Source organism: Drosophila suzukii, chromosome 3 (assembly GCF_043229965.1).
Source record: "Drosophila suzukii chromosome 3, CBGP_Dsuzu_IsoJpt1.0, whole genome shotgun sequence".
Taxonomy (NCBI): Eukaryota; Metazoa; Arthropoda; class Insecta; order Diptera; family Drosophilidae; genus Drosophila; species Drosophila suzukii.
Genome location: NC_092082.1, coordinates 82,383,998 through 82,403,273, shown reverse-complemented (window position 1 = coordinate 82,403,273; position 19,276 = coordinate 82,383,998). Strand labels below are relative to the sequence as shown.

At 42.3% G+C, this 19,276-nt stretch overlaps 3 protein-coding genes across 8 annotated transcripts in view; 2 read left to right on the top strand and 1 right to left on the bottom strand.

Moving 5' to 3' along the window:
- Positions 1-308: 308 nt before the first annotated feature.
- Miro (mitochondrial Rho GTPase) lies at positions 309-3,762 on the top strand. Of its 3 annotated transcripts, none has more exons than XM_017082318.4 (4): positions 309-1,141; positions 1,280-2,484; positions 2,751-2,813; positions 3,053-3,762. In XM_017082318.4, exons 1-4 carry the CDS (start codon positions 524-526, stop codon positions 3,186-3,188), a joined length of 2,022 nt encoding a protein of 673 aa, XP_016937807.4. In that variant the 5' UTR covers positions 309-523; the 3' UTR covers positions 3,189-3,762. The 3 variants fall into 3 exon arrangements, with proteins under 3 accessions (XP_016937807.4, XP_065722539.2, XP_065722540.2); XM_065866467.2 differs by having other exon boundaries at positions 310-1,141; positions 2,751-2,789; XM_065866468.2 differs by lacking the exon at positions 2,751-2,813 and having other exon boundaries at positions 312-1,141.
- Positions 3,763-3,815: 53 nt separating this feature from the next.
- On the bottom strand, positions 3,816-5,921 carry Mettl3 (methyltransferase like 3). The gene is made up of 3 exons (XM_065866469.2): positions 5,719-5,921; positions 5,361-5,654; positions 3,816-5,294 (listed from the first exon to the last, which is right to left on the bottom strand). Exons 1-3 carry the CDS (start codon positions 5,855-5,857, stop codon positions 3,901-3,903), a joined length of 1,827 nt encoding a protein of 608 aa, XP_065722541.2. The 5' UTR covers positions 5,858-5,921; the 3' UTR covers positions 3,816-3,900.
- A 245-nt stretch (positions 5,922-6,166) lies between these two features.
- KrT95D (phosphofurin acidic cluster sorting protein KrT95D) overlaps positions 6,167-19,276 on the top strand; it is a 36,691-nt gene continuing 23,581 nt past the window's right edge. For 2 of the 4 annotated variants that reach the window (XM_036817541.3, XM_036817538.3), the window contains exons 1-2: positions 6,167-6,296; positions 6,930-7,486. In XM_036817541.3, the coding sequence (XP_036673436.3) occupies positions 7,233-7,486 (254 nt within the window). In that variant the 5' untranslated portion in view covers positions 6,167-6,296; positions 6,930-7,232. Of the gene's footprint in view, positions 6,297-6,642; positions 6,791-6,869; positions 7,487-19,276 lie in introns of those variants that run through there. The other 2 variants (XM_036817539.3, XM_070996320.1) reach the window with 2 other exon arrangements.

The window sequence follows — 19,276 nt, the reverse complement described above, 5'->3', positions numbered from 1 at the left end:
TTCGTTTTTATATTTTTTATGTGTACATAAATATGAGGCTTCTTATGAATTGATTTTGTTTATCAGTTGATTTTTCTTTTTTACAAATTGTTTTTAGGGTCCTCATTTTGTCCTTAGCTAGTTTTGGCGGTAAAAAGCTAACACTGCAGCTCTTCTCCTAAGCCAGCTGCCAACATATGTTGTTGCCAGACAGTTTTGGCAATACTGTTACCAAGTCAAAATCAATCAACTGAAACCTAAATTATTCAGATTGTTTAAATTTGTATGATTTAAACCCAATCGTCGGGGTAATTGGGCTTAACATCGCAGTGATTGCCGGTGTGGCATCCCTGGCCGCTGGGTTGCGATAGCGGTATATCGATAGAGCAACCTTGATACATCGACTGCCATACCATCTCTCTCTCGGTTGTTTTTTTGCGTTTTTGCATAACAAAATCTTGGAAATTCGCCCAAAACGCAGGCGATTGCGGACCCGGAGACCAGGAGACCAGGAGCGGCACATCCCACTTGCAGAGCAGTCGGAATGGGACAGTACACGGCGTCGCAGCGCAAGAATGTGAGGATCCTGCTCGTAGGCGACGCCGGAGTGGGCAAAACGTCGTTGATTCTGTCGCTGGTTAGCGAGGAGTACCCGGAGGAGGTGCCTCCGCGAGCCGAGGAGATCACAATTCCTGCGAATGTGACGCCCGAGCAGGTGCCCACCAGCATCGTTGACTTCTCGGCCGTGGAGCAGTCGGAGGATGCACTGGCTGCTGAGATTAACAAGGCGCACGTGGTGTGCATAGTGTATGCCGTGGATGACGACGACTCTCTGGACAGGATCACCTCCCACTGGCTGCCCCTTGTCCGCGCCAAGTGCAATCCCTCCTTGGACGGCGAGGGAGATGCCGAAGCGGAGGCGGAAGGTGATGCGCAGCGGGAGCCCATTCGCAAGCCAATCGTTCTGGTGGGCAACAAGATCGACTTAATCGAGTACTCCACCATGGACAGCGTGCTAGCCATTATGGAGGACTACCCCGAGATCGAGAGCTGTGTGGAGTGCTCGGCCAAGACGCTGCACAATATCTCCGAAATGTTTTACTACGCACAGAAGGCTGTGCTGCACCCGACTTCACCGCTGTATATGATGGAAGAACAGGAGGTAAGTGCTTTTAGTTCGGCCACAGTGATTCATAGCTTGGTACGTAATCTTCGCGTCAACAAAAGCAATGTGTTCTATCGATAATATACATTAAATTAGCTTGAACTCTTTCAATATTACCAAACACCTCTTTTCCAGCTCACATCTGCTTGCAAGAAGTCGCTGGTGCGCATCTTCAAGATTTGCGATATCGACGGGGACAATCTGCTGAATGACTATGAGCTGAATCTTTTTCAGCGGCGTTGCTTTAACACTCCCCTGCAGCCCCAGATCCTGGATGAGGTGAAGGCCGTCATACAAAAGAACGTACCCGATGGCATCTACAACGATGCGGTCACCCTGAAGGGCTTCCTCTTCCTGCACTGCCTGTTCATCCAGCGGGGGAGGAACGAGACCACCTGGGCGGTGTTGCGTCGATTTGGCTACAACGACCAATTGGAGATGTGCCATGAGTATTTAAGGCCCCCGCTGAAAATACCGCCTGGCAGCAGCACAGAACTCTCGCACCGGGGACAGCAGTTCCTCATAGCCGTTTTCGAGCGCTACGATCGCGATGGTGACGGAGCACTGTCGCCCGAGGAGCACAAGATGCTCTTCAGCACGTGCCCGGCTTCACCTTGGTCCTACTCCACGGATATTCGCAAGTCCTGCCCGATCAACGAGACAACTGGCTGGGTCACCCTGCACGGATGGCTCTGCCGTTGGACTCTGATGACGCTGATCGATGTGGTGAAAACAATGGAGTATCTGGCCTATTTAGGTTTTAATGTTCATGAAAACGACAGCCAGTTGGCGGCAATACACGTAACACGAGAGCGTCGCATCGATTTGGCCAAGCGCCAAAGCAGCCGGTCCGTGTACAAGTGTCATGTGATTGGGCCCAAGGGATCTGGAAAGACTGGAATGTGCAGGGGCTTCCTGGTGGAGGACATGCACAAACTAATCGGCAAGGAGTTCAAAACAAATGTGGTTCACTGCATCAATTCGGTTCAGGTGTATGGCCAGGAAAAACACCTCATCCTGCGCGATATCGACGTGAGGCACGCCCTCGATCCCCTCCAGCCGCAGGAAGTCAACTGCGACGTGGCCTGTCTGGTCTACGACTCCTCCAACCCCCGCTCCTTTGAGTACGTGGCCCGTATCTACATCAAGTATTACGCGGAGAGCAAGATCCCAGTCATGATAGTGGGCACCAAGTGCGACATGGAGGAGCGCCGGCAGGACTACTTGATGCAGCCATCGGAGTTCTGCGACAAGTACAAGCTGCTACCACCGCACCTTTTCAGCCTAAAGACCAATAAGAAAGAACTGTATACCAAGCTGGCCACCATGGCAGCTTTTCCGTGAGTAAACCTTTTGGGATCCACAGTTGGGTGCTTTTTCTGTGATATAATACACCTGGCTTAAAGTGGTGAAATACTTTTTTGATACCTTCAAAGTATTTCACAACTTTACAGTAGTTTTAGAAATGCATCTAACATTTGGGCTACATCTTGGATTAATGGTTACTTATCTTTTTATCTTCTCTTCTCCCCTTTTTTTGTGTGATGGTTGGTGTCTGTTTTATCTGTGTTGTTTGATGTTTGTCGATGGCTTCGCGGATTTACAGGCGCTTCCAGGCGGCCTGGATACTGTTCTACAAGCACAGGTTGGTACAGCTGTGGGAGTCGGCGTAAGTGTTACCATTAAAACTGAACTCGTTACTAATGTCAGCCTTCTATCTGTTGTTGTTCCATCTGCTACGGTGCCCGTATTACTTCCATGAGGCGCACAGATCCCCATCCATATCCGCTTGATTAACGTGGTGTGCGGCAGCATCCTGTAGTCCTTAGTTTTACCATTACAATACCTTTTCGAAATCTTACCTCTGCTTCAGCCATACTAATTCGATTCTTTCTCTTCCGCATGCAGCCACTTAAGGCAATTCGGCCTGATGACGGAGGATCCCAAGCTGTGGTGGAAGGCGGGACTGGGCGTGGCCGCTGCCACCATGCTGGGTTTCATAGTGCTGAAGACGATTAGTGCTGCTGGTGGTAACTCGCGCTAGAAGAAGCCACTGAATGTGGTAGAGGGACTTAAAAAAACACGATTACCGCAGACACGTTAATGTTCAACAAATTCATGTAACTTATTAATTAATTTATTGCTTGCTACTGTAAATCCAAATTTATTGTTACGAAAACTTAAGCAAACAATGAAAAGGGACACACGCCGATCTTCTCATTCCTGACATGTAAATACACTCGCCAAGTACACTAGCAGGAATTAGGCAGGATTAGTGGTGTCCTATGGACAATGAATAGCGGCAGGCCAGTCGAGCACATTGTGTACGTTGCATTTCTATTCGTATATAACCCTAACTTAAACCATGTACTCTCTGATAAGTCAAATAAGTTATTGTTACCATCATAATCGAGTAACCAAACAACCGATATCGTGCATAGCGGATAGTGACATGTGCACGTACTGGGTTCTATATAAATCAATATATACTACACCTAGAAAATCGCCCTATTTGGTGATATCGCACTTTTGTAAATACGCGCAAAGCCCCTAGTATGAGCAATAAATCTATCTGTATATGTGGATTTAAATATAGCGAACTTTAATGGCAGATAAAATGATAGTGTTTTTATTTTAATCGGCATGCTATGCAATAAAAACTCATTATTAGTATTTTCCTTTTGTAAAAAGCTTTAATAATAATTTATCTTACTATAGTCGAGGTCGCAATTCATACAGAAAATACTATGCTAATCCTACTTTTGTATTCCATTGATCGCCGCCGCATTGGCCGAAGCAGGGGACATGCAATTACCATCTGGATATCGCTTCTGGAACTGTGTGATTAGCTCGGGATCCACCAGCCGTATGCCATCCAGCTGGTTTCCCAGGGTTATCCAGTTCGGCTGGATATTGTGCGGCCGACCGAAGAGCTCGATCTTGCGGGTGCCCGGGCTGAGACGCTCGATAATGCCGTAAATCTCATCAGGCTTGTGGGAGGTGGCCCGCACTTCCGCTACGATCACGTCGCAGTCGAGACCTCTGTTTAGGTTGGTGGGATTGCCCTTCATGCCCACCAGGCAGTGCTCCTTTCCATGGTTCAGCCAGTGACCTGTGCGCCCAGTGCGAATAATACGCTGCAGTTGGTTGGTTTTCACCCAGATGAGTTCATCCACGCGTTCATAGCCCCAAAGCTTAAGGCAGTCACGACCAAGTTCCATGGCTCGTCCTGTGACCCACAGAAAAATTAAGCCGTCGTCCTGAAGGGCCGGCACACCCAAAGCTCTCATTTCATCGTCGGACATTGTGCCGTATGGCAGTTCCATGTGGATATCCCAGGGGGGATCGGCCATCACCACAGCAAACTTTCCCAATACAGTCATGTCCAAGAAGCGCAGGTCGCACTGAATCCATTGTGGAGGATAAAGCGTGCAACTGGAGTCCACGCTGCGTTTGAGGCTTAACTTTGTTTTCACATCCGTAGGCTTGTTTGTGTTTATGTGCGGCAGTGTGTCCACCTCATAATGAACGTACTTGCAGGTGGCCATGTGGAAGCAGGTGTTTAGGAAGCTGCAGTCCCCCAGAGACTCGTCCGTGTGCGCCTGGATGATCTTTTTGAAGTGCAGCTTTGTGCACTTGTCTGTTGTTTCACTGCTGCAGGTGTCACTGCCATCAGTGGACTCCTGCGACTCTGCCTCGCAATTGTTAATAACTTCCGCGATGATCTCTCCATCCTCGGCTGCAGATTCTGTCTTGGGTAGCTTTCCGGTGCTGCTCTCGACCGCCTCAACATCCGGGCGAAGTTCCTTCTCGTCTCTTCGCTCCTGTTTCTTCTTGGCCGCCATTTCGGCGGTGGCCTGTTGGGCCTTGAGACACTCCACCTTGGTGCCGTGGGAGCAGAACTCCATGACCTGCGCTCCGCCGTGGGACTTGAACTTCTCTGCCACGGAACGCTCCTTTGCCGTGGGCTTGGTGAGCAGCTCCAGGATCTCCTCGCCGACCTGTTTGCTCTGCTTCTCGCGGGTGGAGGGCATGGAAAGCAGCATCATGATGTCGTCGGGTGCATCCAGACTGGTGGACTCTTTGCGTGCGGCACTGGAGTCCAGTTTCAATGTCTTCTCCTGTGGCTGTTCTCCATCCTCGACTTCCACTGTAATGGCAATGGTGAATAATTAATTTTACAAACCTAGCATAGTGATTTATGTGAGAGACCCACACTTCCTTTTCGCCTCCTCCTCCTTTTGCTGGCAAGTGTCGTTGGTGTCCTCCAGGATCTCCTTCAGCTCCTTGGGCTGCACTGAGATAATCTCGCAGCCGGCTTCTGTGCCGATGGTCACGTTACGGATGACAATGGCGCCCTGGTTGGCCAGTTTTCCTAGTATAAAGTTAACCATTTCTAGGCTGCTGCCGGCAATCTTTTCCACCACCTGCGTAGATACAATGGGCAGGGCCAGGGAGCAGGAACTGAGGGTCTGCAGCACTTCCTTCTGCACCTCCAAGTCGGCCTCAACTGTGAACGGAGGAGATGTATGGGTTTTCGAGGGCTCCAACTTGTTGCCATTGGCGGTGCTCACCTAGTTCCTTTTTGGGATTTGTGAGGTCCTCTTGTATGTCCGACAGAATCTCGATGCGCTCCTTCTTGCGCTTCTCCAGCTTCTCGCGGAGCGTGTTCCGCTTCGTCTTTAGCGACTTTATGTCCCAAGCATCTGCCATTGTTTATAAATCGCCGCCGGCGTATAGTAAACAAAGTAAATTTTTTTTCTCAATGGCTGGCAATGTGACCGCGTCAACAGGTAGGGAAAATAAACTAAATTAAAATACTAAATTATTTTAAAATAAAGTATGGGGTTAAATTTTTTTATAAAATTGTTTCCATTCTTCCAAAAGGTGTTGTTTTTACTTAACTATATTTGATAGTGTTCTTTGATGATTTAGAATATATTTTGAATACATATAGAGACTACCGTTATTCACTACCCTTTGGTATATTTGATTTATCTATTCCGCCCAGTTGGTATTTCTCAGCGCTACCGCTCTGGCCACACTGCTCCCATTGCACCAAAAGGAAGCTGCGCGTTTCGCTGCTCCGCAACAATTTGCCCAATAAAACGTGCCCCAAACTCATAAATAATTGATGAAGCCCGCTCCAAACGTAAATAATAATAAAATCAAATGATAAAGTGATCAAAACGCAAGATAACCGCGCGCGAGTGCCGACGAGAGAGAGAGAGAGAGGGAGAGCGAGTGCCGCCTTTTGCTTGCTCCCCGAATTTCGTGGCGTTTTCTTTTTTGTTTATGCGCGCAAGAGAGAGCAAAGCATAAAGTGCGCACTCACACAGACGAGTGGGGATTTGCGAAAATCGAGTGGAGTGGACGTGCGGGTGTGTGTGCGCATAGCATTTGCACATATTGTTATTGTTGGGGGACAAGAGCGAGAGAGAGGACGGGAGAGAGAAAGAGAGCCGAACTGGGGCCAGATTTATAACGCGACATTCGCACTTTTACTCTGGAGCATGACGGTTCTTTCGCGGCACTTTCGACGCGACCCAAAGCTGCAAAAGCAGCAGCAGCTTCCGATTCCGATTCTAGACTCCGATTCCGATTTCGATTCCGAATCCCCAGCTATCTAATCCGCAACAGATTCGCGTATATATCTATTGATTCCGTGTGCTAGTGCAGTTGCAGCGCGCCTCTCAAAAAAAAAACACACACACACACCCCCCCACCAACCACCCCCCTCGTTTTTCACTGTGTATACTACAGATTTTTGCTTCTTTTTTTAAAGGCGGCGGCACGCCCTTCCCCAACGTGCGTGCTTGTGTGTGTACATATATTGGCGGGTTAACCCAAAAAAAAAATAGAAAGAAAAATAAATAAAAAGGAAATCATACAAATCTCTACAGAATACGTAAAACTTTTGAAATATTGAATTGTGAAAACTATCAGAAAATTATGTGCTTGCTCGAGAAATATTCCCCACTTTGCATCGGAATAATGTGCAACAACATTAGTACATAAACAGCAGACCAGAGAACACCGCGAAAACACGCAAAATAAGGCCATTTTCGAAAAGCAGCAAAGAAACACCATGAAGATGGTCGATAAGTCGTCCAAGTTGGTGGATAAATTTGCCGTTATCAGCGGCACCGGCGGCAGTGGAACCGCAGGAGGAGGACCGCTCAATATGCAAGGTGGCGGCGGGGGCGGTGGCATGTCCGGCGGCGGAGGAGTCTCCGGCGGAATCCCCGGACTGTCCGGCGGAGCCAATGGCCAGAAACCCGTGCCCATGAAGCTTTTCGCCGCCTGGGAGGTGGACCGAACGCCACCCAACTGCATCCCAAGGTGAGTGTAAACAAATTTGCAATTTCACTCATGTACTAGGTATATTATGCGACGGAGGTATTGTAAAAACAAAGCAGCACACCTTGCCAATATTTTTTTGGTTTTCTTTTATTTTGCTTTGGCTATTTATAGTGTTAAAAAAAATACAAAAACAAATCATAATGCCAACTGAGGCGGTAGCAACAAGAGTGGTAACTGTTATTTAGCTGGTTGAAGGCATAGCCAACTTTTTTTTTACTTATAAAGCCTTCAAACTGCAAACCAGCTACTAAGTTCAAGTGAAAATATTTACCAGGGTCTTTAAATATATAGGTAAAATATTATTTAGGATCTACCATCTTTAAACAGGGATAATATAATAAGTAAGCTATTTGTATTTCGCAATAGTCATGTGCTTATGGTCTTTATAAGATAAATTATTAAAATTCTATTGAAAACGTAGGGGGAAAATACATGTTATTAAAAGGTCATGCAATTTAGATATCTTTCAAACGATAATACAAATCAGCAGTTTGTTTACAACTTATTGTTGATTTTCTGCCAATTTGCTTTCGTGCTGGGTTTCCGTTCGATTGGCTTTTGTTTTTTGTTTTGTTCCTATTTTTAGTTAACAAAAGCAACAACTGCGCTAACTGTTATTTAACAGGCTTTGTTATTGCCGCTGGCAAAGCTGACTTTTATTTATACGCCTCTGCTCAAGAAATCGAAAAAGTTTTAAAGTGCAGAATGGAATTTATTGATTATATGAACGACCCTCTTTAAAGTGTGGCAAATCCGACATGTTCAGAAAAATATAATGTATAATCTAAAATTCCAGGAATACACAGATTAAAAAGGTTTACGACCTTAACCCCTCTGATGAAATACGCAGTAAAAAACAATGCCACACTTCTGACCATGATAGTAAGTCTGACCGCAATTAAATCCCAACCTAGCCCAACATTATGTTGCAGATAAGGCTGCCAGTTTTCAAATATTTTGAGGCACATACAAAATACATTCAAATTAAATTTTTCTTGGAAAGGGTAGTTGCGTGTGGTATTTTAGAATGTAACTTAAGATCCAAGGGGATTTCGCAATAAATGTAAGTTGTAACAGTTGACAGGTTTTTGAAATTGTGTAACAATTTATATCGTAATAGAACAGAATAGAATCAATGGTTTTAACCAGTTCATTTCAAAATTTGTAGAATCAAGGACAAGTCAGAGAAATACGTTATAACAATCTTAACTCATAAATTATAGAAATATTTTTTTCGCAATATTTATATATAAGCTATTATCTTTGTATGGCGATCTAGCAAATAAACCCGTTTGTTTTGTGGGTTTGTTTTTGTTCGCTTTCTTTCATTCCACACGTCTGGTGCCATGCCATTGTCCCAGTAACCCCCAACTGAACCCCGAAACCGAAATGAGTAATGCCCATCTTGGGCTGCTGTTCTTTGAGGTTCTTCTGGTCTGGCTGATAAGAATTAGCGGCTTATTTGCATGCGGATGAGTCAGACTTTGTCTTCGCCAATTTGGCTCAGCTGTTGACTCTGGACAAAGATTAATCTATAATTGGGACAGACACCCCACTGCGTCGCAGAAATTAGAAATTAGGAAAGCCAGGGCATACTTTTTAATCGCTTTTGTGTATTTTAAGAGCTCTCAAGGCGTTAAACTAGTCAAGTAGAAGGGCGGAGGGCAATACAATCTAAACAGCCAAAGTCCTTGGGCCAAGGCCCACCCCTAAATTAAGTATACCCATAAAAAAACTGTGAGAAAATATAGATCAGTTAGGATTATTATATTACAAGATAGCATGTTCTGGAGTTTCATTAATTAAAAATGTAAAGTTTACCTAAAATATTGTGAAAAGGTCAAATTGTTCATATGTATGAGTGGTTTTGCTATCCTAAAACAACGAACTCATAGCTAGTATTGTCATTAATTTTTCTCTGTGTATAAGGACCATCAGCCTGGAAAGTATTTACTAAATATTTGATGGCCAAGGCCATCTTTTGGCTCCTCACACTTTTTTTGGTGGCTCGTTTTTGTTTGTTGAAAGGTCATAAACCGCTGCTGCCGCCTGTGTTTTATCTTTGGGATACATTTTGAGTTTTGGGGTTGGAGATTGAGTCTGAGTTTTCCGTCTTTGTTTTGCTTTGTTTTATGTTTGTTTATAATTATGCGCCCGCTTGGCTGGCTTATAATTAGAAACTGAAGCTAAGCAAGCAAATTGGGAATTTTTCAGTCACCAACTTTGAACTCTTCGACCGAAAAATAAAAGGGGGAAGGAGGTGAAACTTTCCCCAGAGCCTAAAAGCCAGTAAAATACATATATTTTTCCCCTTGGCTAATTAAAAATGTCATTTTTGCCTAATTGCAGATGAAAGTAAAATTTAATTTATAGTTATATATACAGGCACCATGTGTCGTCACATTTCCTATTTCCTTGTTTTTCCCTCTGGCTGGGCAAATTGTATCTTTATGTTGATTTTATCTACGCCCGAATGCGGCACGTAGAGCATGTCCAGACTTTGATTAGGGCTCAAGCGGTATTAGCGCAAGTTTTCCTTGCGCTTTTCCAGACGCACATACGTGACCCGTCTGAACTGGCTGAACCGGCTGACCCTGCTGATTCATCGGACTCCGCTTGACCCGTCAGAAGAGCAATCAAATTCAAATCAAATCAGAACAAGAAATAGGAAAAAGGGGGCAGCACACACACTCGATGGTGGTGGCAATGTCAGGGTCTCTGAAATGCATTCAAGTTCGAGGCGTAGCAAATTATCCTTGGCAAAGTTTTGCTCTTACGTACATATCTCGTTTTAATTTGCCTGATTTGTCTGAGGGTTGTGCAAAAGTTGCCTGCCACGACAGAAATGCCTCGCTGTTCATTTACTTTCACGGAAGATACACACGATACGAGTAAATGAAACTTTTTCCATTCTGATTAACAATCCGGTGGAGAGGGAGGTGAATCACATTATCCTTATCTTCTCTTATGCGCAGCAATTCATTTAATATGCTCATAAAACTAAGGGGTTTTTGTACTAATTTAATTGGCTTGGCTCTTGAAGAAAAGTTCTTGGGGTATACTATGTAAGAATTGTTAAAATAAAGGTGAAGTAGCTTTGAGACTCACTCTCCCTATCTGAGAAACTTCACTTTTTTTCTTAAGTACTCGTCATCATAGAATGTGTGAAAATTGAAGATTGAGTTTTAAAGATAACACCAAGTATTTGTCACTCAAAAAATACCTATTTTCTATCAGGATCCCTTTCGAAACACCCATTTTATAAATCTTTGTTTAAGGCACCCTCAGCACGTTTTATTATTTGGGGTGCCTTTATCAGCCAAAGGACATTCCCCCTGCTTTCTTTTTTGACAACATTTTGTTTGCCTTGTTTATCGGTAAAGAAAACAAATCATAAAATTGGAGGGGCACTAATCCAATCCCCCTTTAAGTGCCACACCGCTTATCTGGAATTTTTTCGCTTGCGCAGTTGTTAATTTCCGTGGTTACCTGAAAATTGAATTGCATTTTCAGCCATTTACAAATAATTTATTTGGTTGCGGCCGGTGTACGCAATAAAAATGCACTTGGGATAGGTTCGGTTAATTTTATGTTTGTGTTGATTGTGTTTTTTATTTGTTATTTGCGGTTTGCTTCGATTTATTTTTACAACAGGAAATTTCATGTTTTTCATGTTCCCTAGTGGAAGTGGAACAGGTCGAGTGATGGATTGATAGATGGATGATACGGTTCCATTATGCGACTTTTTCTTTTTTTTTTCTTTCTTTTCCTGCATTTTTTTTGTTTTTTTTTCTCAGGTCTGATTGTATTTTAAGTGTCGAGCTCTTTGTTTATAAATAAACGAGAAATGCTTTGAGGTATTTCGATGTATGATAAACATTAAGCAATGTTTTCCTCATAGCTTTCGTGTAAATTATAAACTGCGCCAATGTTTTTACTACAAAATTAATTTAAATCCAACCGAAATAGCCAAAAGAGATGCTGTGACATATTTCACAGATTCAATTTGGATTTGTGCCTGCCGATCGTGCCAGCTGCTAAAGGTGAGGGGGTTTCGGCTTCTTGTATCTGAATCTATAAGTAGAATTTATAGCGCGACAAGCGACAGCAGTTGGCTGAATTTTTTGTGTTTTTTTGCGCTGTAGCGCGTGTTGCCCACGAAAAGTTAGCCTTGAACTTTTTTTTTCACATCCCCTCTTTCGCTGTTTTTTTTATTTTGCCCGAAACCCAAACAATATCTAGAGCATCATCACATCACATGTATCTTTTCGTTTGTATCTGTATCTGATGCTGTACCTGCAAATGCATCTATGTACATCGGTCTGTGTTTTTGACAAATTGAATTCTTTTCCGTTGGCTATTTCACTGCATTCAGCGGCAATATTTTTTGGCTTTATTGTTTATGACGAAATGTTATGTCAACTAAAGAGCGTTAGAATGGAAATTGAATGCTAGCTAGTGGACATTCTCTAGAAACGAATTCGGAATAAGTTTAAAATAATATACGAAGGGGTAAACACCTAATTCGTTTTTAAAAATTCTACTAAAAACTATTTATTGCTCAATTTTCAAGGGTATTGTATGTAGGGTATCCTTAGTTTTAAAAGGGCATTAAAATGTTAGTGCTTTACTAATCAAGATTTTTTTGTATTGCCCGATAGATCCCCCATCGTGTATACCCCAGTAGCTCCTACTTTTTCCAGGGTACACCAATTTATGCTGATAGCTTTTCAAATTGATTCTGGGTGCAATTTTAATGGGATTTACTTTATTCTGCTGGCAGTGCTGCTGCTTCTGATGTCGCAGTTGCTTTTCCACTTTTTCCAACGCCATCTGTGCATCATCGAGATTACCGGCGACGAGTCAGCAGCTGTGCTTTTGGCCATGACCGATGATTCAGGTATTCCGAGGTGTGTCAGTGTGGGAGTTTAGTGCCTTGTGGGCGGGGGAAAAACCTTTGCAATCAGTTTGCCACTTAGAAAACGCGGGAAAACAAGAAACCTCGATATAGATAGGGAAAAGAAAGTGGTCAAGCACTCGGGTTTCTTAACTGTTTTGGCTGCGGCTAGACCGAAATTGAACCGAAAACCTAAACCGAAACCCAAAACCCAAACGAATCGATTTCCTGTTGCGTTTGCCGCCGCGCTCTGACCCAAATTCCTCTAAACGAATTTTTCCCCTGGGTGAGATGGTGAGAGGAGGGAGGGATCCCCCTTTGGAGACCAGAAGCCGAGCCTCGACCCAAATTCTCTAGTGCAAACGGAGGAGGTGGGGGGAGCTGCCTAGTGCCTGCATCTGGTGGCTTTGGCATCGCCTCTAAGCGCATTAGCCGCGATCCCCAGCCAAGTTGAGTGTCGACTTGAGTTGAGTTGAGCTTGGTGGCGTGTTAATGCCCACAGCTGGCAAATCTCCTGGTCATTAGGGTCGATGTCGATGGAAGAGTGCAGCAGGAAAGTCAATTAAATTCAATGTATGGCATGGCAGCATCGCCACTCAATTCCATGGGAATGTGTGTGACCAAGTCAGGTGGGGATTAGGCAGCTCGGACCTAGTCATTGTGGTTAGTTTCTCCTTAAAAACTTTTGAAATTCCATTGAAAGCAAGTTCTAGCTTGACCCGTAGTGTATACTGCAAGTGTGGAGGCAGAGCATCAGCAGAGAAGCAGCGGCATTAAGTTTTCATGACACCACATGTTTTTTTGGAGTGGTTAAGCCATCGATTTTTCGTGCAATACTTCCCACTTTTCCCCCAATTTAAACCCCATTATATCGCCTTTAAAGATCTAGAATGTGGAAGCCCTGTCGTCAATCATTGTGTTTTATATCCAACCTTAATCAGTTGGAAGCCCGAACCCAAACAAAGCAAAATTCATTTCCGCGACAACAAAGACTGTCTGTTGTTTTTGCTATTGTGGTGAGGTGAGGTGGCTCCCCATCCTGTCCAGCTTTTCCCGAACGTTGACTCATCCAGTGTTGGTCGAACTGCTTCTGGCTGCACTGGATTTTCCATTTTCCTCCCTCCTTCGGGTTTTGTTTGTGCACTTCGCTTTTCCAAGGCGAAGGCAAAGGCGATGCAGAAGGCGATGGAGAAGGCGTGGAAGCGTGGAAACTTGGAGTACCACGACATTGTCCAGGCATGTCAACGTCAAGTTTGTTGACTCGCCCGGCACAACCTGCGCCCAAGTGGAGTTGCACCAACAACTATAGCAACAACGACAACGGCACCACAAACAGCGGCAACACGAACGGCAGCTACAACAACAGCAACTGCAATAACAACGAGCACAAGTTGGCAAAAACTTCCGCTCCCCCAAGTTCCAAGTTCCATGTTGGCCAAAAGCAGACAGGCCAAACGAGCTACGGATGTCAGCTGCATAAATCGTTCGCCTCCAGATCCCCAGCACCTGCACACCCCGTCTTTGGCTCTTCGATCTGCATGTGCTTGGGTACAGGAGAAATTCCCTAAGGTGGTCTACAAGTTAGGTGGACTAGATAACTACAGCAAGTCTATATTAAAAATGGAACCTTAAGTTTCTATGCATAAATAATACATTCCATAAATTCTAGAATATTTAAAATAGAATTGTTAATCTATGGTATTCTTCTGGGCAAATTGTAAAGCACAAATATTCTAACTGTAGGTTTCAGTAAGATGGTCTCTGTAAGTGGTTAGGGTAAGCACTTAAGCTTAAATTTGTTAACATAATAAATACATCATAGAATTTCTTAAAAATGTTGGGTTTCTGTAAACATTGAATATCATATTCTATTGGAGGTATTTTTTAGAATAAGTTCCTCAAGTCGTAATAGACCACATGTCTCTATTCATTTCGATTGCCTGTGTAAGTGTTTATGACAAACATGTAACTGAGTCAGGAATTTCCAAACACAATAAATAGATCATATAATTTCTGGAATTTTTGTAATATGTTTTCTGTAACATCCAGAAACAAAGTTCTATTGAATGAAATTAGAGAATCCTCCCTTTTCGCTTTGATTTTGTCCAAGTTCTGAAAAGTTAACTTTGATATTAATAAGATGTTATTGTCCAAGTCCTAATTTCCGGAAGTTTTGCGAAAGAAGTTTTACTGTATAGACCAGCACCCAGCTGCAGATAGTGCCTCCCATCGAAAGCTGTTCATAAAAGTGCAATTTATTAGCATACAAAGTACGCCGTCTAGGAAAGGAGAAAAGAGGAAAAGAGCAGATAAAGGCGTTGGCGGGGCAGGTTTTGGGCACCGGGAGAATGAAACATTGAAAGTTGTTCAACCTGGTAGAGTGGTTTCCTCCATTTCATGGCCATGTTAGGGAGATTTGTGTGCAGTTCCCAGCCTTTGTTCCCATGCATTATAAGCTGTTGACCCAGCATTTCATTTTGGCATAAAGCAGGCCAACAGATACACACATGTTTACTAAAGAGATGTGCCTTAAAAGGAAAGATTTAAGGGTTATTCAAAAGCCGAATACAATAGAGCTAACAAAGTGCAGTACAAGGCAACAGTAACTAATCTAATCGTACAATTACCATCCCTACATATATGTAAGACAATTGACGGCCTGCGATAGTGTAATCGATTAGATAAAGCCGGGTTATTTAATTATTAAAAAAATCCTCAACGGATAGATACAAGCCAAGTTGAAGTATCGATTTTATGTGATGTAACACAAGGGGAAGTTGTGTGCTAGTATTCCATTATATAAGAAAAAGTTGAACCAAAGAGGAATATTATCATCTATAAGATAATATTATTTAAAGTTCATTGTAATTCTCTGCTAATTTTCATGCTTTAATATTAAAAAGTAACATCAACATATATACACTGGAGTGTTAGTAATAACACACCCATTCAGTTACAATCCAATAATATCTAACATCTAACTTAATCAAATGTCTGATAGTCATCGTGTCGGCCTCTATAAAATAATATATGCGACAGCTTATCAGACCCCGGCTACAAATCGGTCTTCAATTAACCCATTAACGACCCTCCTTTATGAGGTAATCCCATTGAAACTCATCTTAATATTACGTATGCGTATGATCGGATGTTGGCCAAAGTTGTTAGCCCAAAGGGGAGTAAGAAAAAGTGCAAATACAAAACACATTGATTAAGGCAAAAGTGTGAATCGATCGCGGTGAGGGTCGGTCATTCAAAAGATCGCTATCCAATCTCAGCTCGAATTGGATTTAACTAGTTTTTCGGTCTCGTGCCGACATAAAAAACAGCAAAAAGTTTGTTTGATGGTTTCGAGTGACTCATTGGAAGAAAGCCGCAATTTGAAAGTGAAAGGTTTCATTATATCTATTTTCGGTTTTCTTTGGCCAAAAATCGTTGCCAAAAAACACAAGTTGAAAAACTTTTCAACGATTTGTTGCCACTTTTGCGACAATTATGGAATTGGAGCGGCCGAGTGGTTGGCTGTTAAAGTGGCTGAGTGGTTTTCAGGGAAAAGAGCCGAGCCGGCTTGACATGAATTCCGGCAGATGATTCTCATTAATAAATACGAGAAAAGTAGTTTATAGTTTGCGTATTAACATACAAACTTTGGCAATGTTGAACTTTGGCTTAAAGGAGACCGGGCTGGCGGTTTTAAGAGTAGCAAGTAGCCGAGTGGCAGCTTCTCTGCGAGTCACTTGACACAGTTCGTGGTTGAGCCCCAGTTTTGTGGGTGGTTTTTGGGGGGATCGGGGGTTTTTAGGGGCTGGGAGGTCGGCGGTTGCGGTTCTGACTTCTGCTCGAGCTTTATTTCTACGTAGGAGTCGAGCAACTTTGGCTTTTGACTTCCCTCGTACTTAACAACAAAGTATTTAAACCGATTTGTGTAATCTCCTTCAGTTAACGAGAAATTATAATGGAAAGTCGAAGTACTTTGAGACGTCTTTGTTGTCAAGAATGTTTCCATGAAATTTTTAATCACGTTAGATTGAGAAGTTTATCCTGGGAAAGTTTGGCACCTTGTTAGTCTAAGAATCTAAGAAATGATCAGTTTAATACCTAATTAAAAAATATCATTTTTTACTACTATTAAATGATAAGGATGGCCTATATTTTCATTCTACTGACTCATTAATTGGGTAATTCCCATTGGCACTCCCCCTTAAATTCCCATGATTTAGCCCCAAAGGAATGTCGGAATGAATCCGTTGAGAATTCCAGCCTACTTATACTCATTTCGGCCTTTGGCCAATTAAAAAATTGAATATATCTGAGGAATGCTTCATTTTGCGGCTACTTGAAATAAACAAAAGGCTTCCATTGTTTATATCTTGTGGCATTATGCCTACATATAGATCGCTGTCTGTGTATCTATCATGCATTTATACATTTATACTAGACTGTAAACAAAAGCAAAGTATTCATAAGTCCAAGCACGCTCTAACAGATCATAATTTTTAATTTTATGGTTATACAGTGGGTTTCCGAGGAAACGAACAATTTTCAGCTATCGGTTGTTTTTCTTAGAATAGATTAAAAGATATGAGGAAAAGTAAAATGTCATCGAACCTAATACCATTAAAATTTATTGTTAAATGAAAGAACATTTTTGATAATATTTTATAACCTAAATTACTTAAATTGCCCTGCTCTGATGTCAGTATCTGATGTCCGTTACACCTTTTAATTAAATTAAAATAAATAAAACAAGAACATCTCCATTTGATTACTCAATTTCCCTGAAAGGAATTCTGTGTGTGCTGTTGTAACACTTGTACCACTCACTGTAAACTAAAATATTGGCCAGAAAAATGCAATTAAAATGAGAAATGGGCGGGCAAACAAGTTGGGAGGTGTTGTGTTGGCTTCCACATCCTGCTGGGATTTCGGACCACACGCAGCGTCCAATTTGGATTTATTGGGTGGCCAGGGAGAGGAGTTTTCCTTCACGAAGGTTTTCCTTTTTTGCCCCATTCAGTAGGATAGTCAGTCGCTGGTTAATTTTATTGGATTGCCTTACACTATCCAGCAGCGAACACTTTAAGTTTCTAGATTCTGGGTGCGGCAGGGCTATTAACTCAACGTGGTGTCTTTCACTTTTTTGTTGACTCTTGGAAAATGTCGTCTAAATCGCTTTCGGCCCTCCACCTTGGACATTTTCTTATGGCTTAGTGTCGGTTTCTTGGGTGGGTTTTGATTTTCAGAGGGCCAAAGACCCGTTTAAACATTTTAAATTAATTTATAACACATTAAATGGGCGTTTCATTTGCGTCAGGCTAGCAAAGTTTAATTTATTAGTTTTATTATACAATTTGTCTTGAATATTTATGAACTCTAGAGACTATTCCTGACACACTTTTTGTCAGCTAACATGTTGATATATATAATTATTTTGATAAAAGCTTCTTATTGATGAATGAAACAAGAATAGATGGGAGGCAAATTTAAGTTTATTTCTGTTCCGGACATATTTATAACCCTCTTTAGGACCCAGACACACATCATCCCGAAACAGGGGCGAGTGCTTTTGATGGATTCGATCGGCTTATGGCATCAATACCTTATGCAATCAATCGAATGGATGGCATTGGCAAATTGCTTTTCTAACCATGAAGTCGAAGCCAATCCGAAGCCGCAGAAATGCTGAAAGGGAGGGGCAAAGTAAAAAAAAAAGAGGGAAAATTGAGAAAAATCGAGTTGAGACTGAGACTGAGCGGGTCATATGATATATGGGTCATTAACGAATTGTGCGACGACTTGGAATATGTTCAAATAATAAAAACAATAAATAATAATAGGAATACGCACACGATTGCTCGTTAAATAAAAGTTTAGAGAGCCGGCGTTCGCTCAATTGGAACGACAGCTCGCAGAAATATGAAATAAATATCTAAAACAAATAAAAGATACAAATTTTAAACGAACAATGGAGGTCTTAGTCATTCCGCGATCGGTAGTCGGACATGCGGCGAAGTGGCAGCTCATCAACCCACACACACAAATTCGGGTATATAATCTTATATGGATGGTGTTATATGCCAGCTAATTACCTCATAAAGGCCACGTCATAACCTTACCAATTAAGCCTCAAGTGCAAACACCCAAAAAAATACAAAAAAAGAAAAAGATAGCGGGGATTTGCTAAATCGCCTTGTTTAGCAAAATTTATTACGAGCATATTATGTTGCCATAAAGCTGATGAGAAAACTGCAGGAAATCTGGGGTTTATTATGATCTTCCTTATGGCCGAGTACTAAAAGCAAAAATGCAACCGAGAGCAGCCAACATCAGTCAGGCTGAAAATTGTTTATTGCACAAATTGTTATTTTCAATTAAGTGCGGGAAAAGAGTCTGGGAATTGAAAGTATCTCAAGCAAAACTAGTACATTTTTATTATGCTAAGGGAATTTTTACAAGCTCTTGTTAATTTATGTAAATGTTTAAACCATTATGGCATTAATTGGGTGTAAATAAAAATGGTTTTATTATGGAATTTAACATTAAACTTGGGTTAACCTTTCATTTATATTAATTAACAACCACTTTTGAGCTGCATTACATTGCTTTCAGAAATGTATCTCACCAATTTTTGAGCTATTAATCATCTGTTGAACCGGTTCCCTTAACTACAGAATCAACATTGGCCTTTAATTAATGGTGATTTATTTGCGCATTTGTATGCTAAGTAATTCCTTTATTGCCGACCTGTCCTAGGTCACTTACATTCGCGTTGTGCTGGCCATTTTCCGCTATTTTCCATCGGTTAAAAGCACACCCGGCCAAGTGTTATCCACACCACAACGCCACCCCCTAGGGGTAAAACTCATGAATGA